Source organism: Bison bison, unplaced genomic scaffold, assembly GCF_000754665.1.
Source record: "Bison bison bison isolate TAMUID 2011002044 unplaced genomic scaffold, Bison_UMD1.0 scf7180017864146, whole genome shotgun sequence".
NCBI classification, from domain to species: domain Eukaryota; kingdom Metazoa; phylum Chordata; class Mammalia; order Artiodactyla; family Bovidae; genus Bison; species Bison bison.
This window is the reverse complement of record NW_011494718.1, coordinates 12,022,363-12,022,662: the sequence shown is the minus strand read 5'-3', so window position 1 is coordinate 12,022,662 and position 300 is coordinate 12,022,363. Positions and strand designations below refer to the sequence as shown.

General features: G+C 71.0%; 1 protein-coding gene across 1 annotated transcript in view; it reads left to right on the top strand.

Moving 5' to 3' along the window:
* Positions 1 to 300, top strand: part of LOC104989199 (C2 calcium-dependent domain-containing protein 4A) — a 1,208-nt gene that overhangs the window by 351 nt on the left and 557 nt on the right. Inside the window, exon 2 of the mRNA XM_010840803.1 lies at positions 22 to 296. Within this exon, the coding sequence (XP_010839105.1) occupies positions 62 to 296 (235 nt within the window). The 5' untranslated portion in view covers positions 22 to 61. The remainder of the gene's footprint in view (positions 1 to 21; positions 297 to 300) is intronic.

Genomic DNA, 300 nt, shown 5'->3' with positions numbered 1-300 from the left:
TTCGCTTCTCTCCTCCCGCAGGAGCGCTTCTTCCCGCCACTCCCAGCCCCAGCCTCTGAGGATGCGGCTCCTCGGGAAACTGCGCGCCTCGAGCAGCGCGCCTCTGGAGCCTGCCTTCTCCAATGTGCTCACCCCGAACCGCATCCCCGAGTTCTTCATCCCGCCGCGGCTGCCCACCCCCTATGCCCCCGAGTCCTCCCCCCCGGCCGCTGCGCTGCCCCGGAGGTGCGCTGCTGAGCCAGACCTTTGGCTTCGAGGAGCCGACGACGGCGCGGGGCGTACGGACTGGGACCCGCGCTC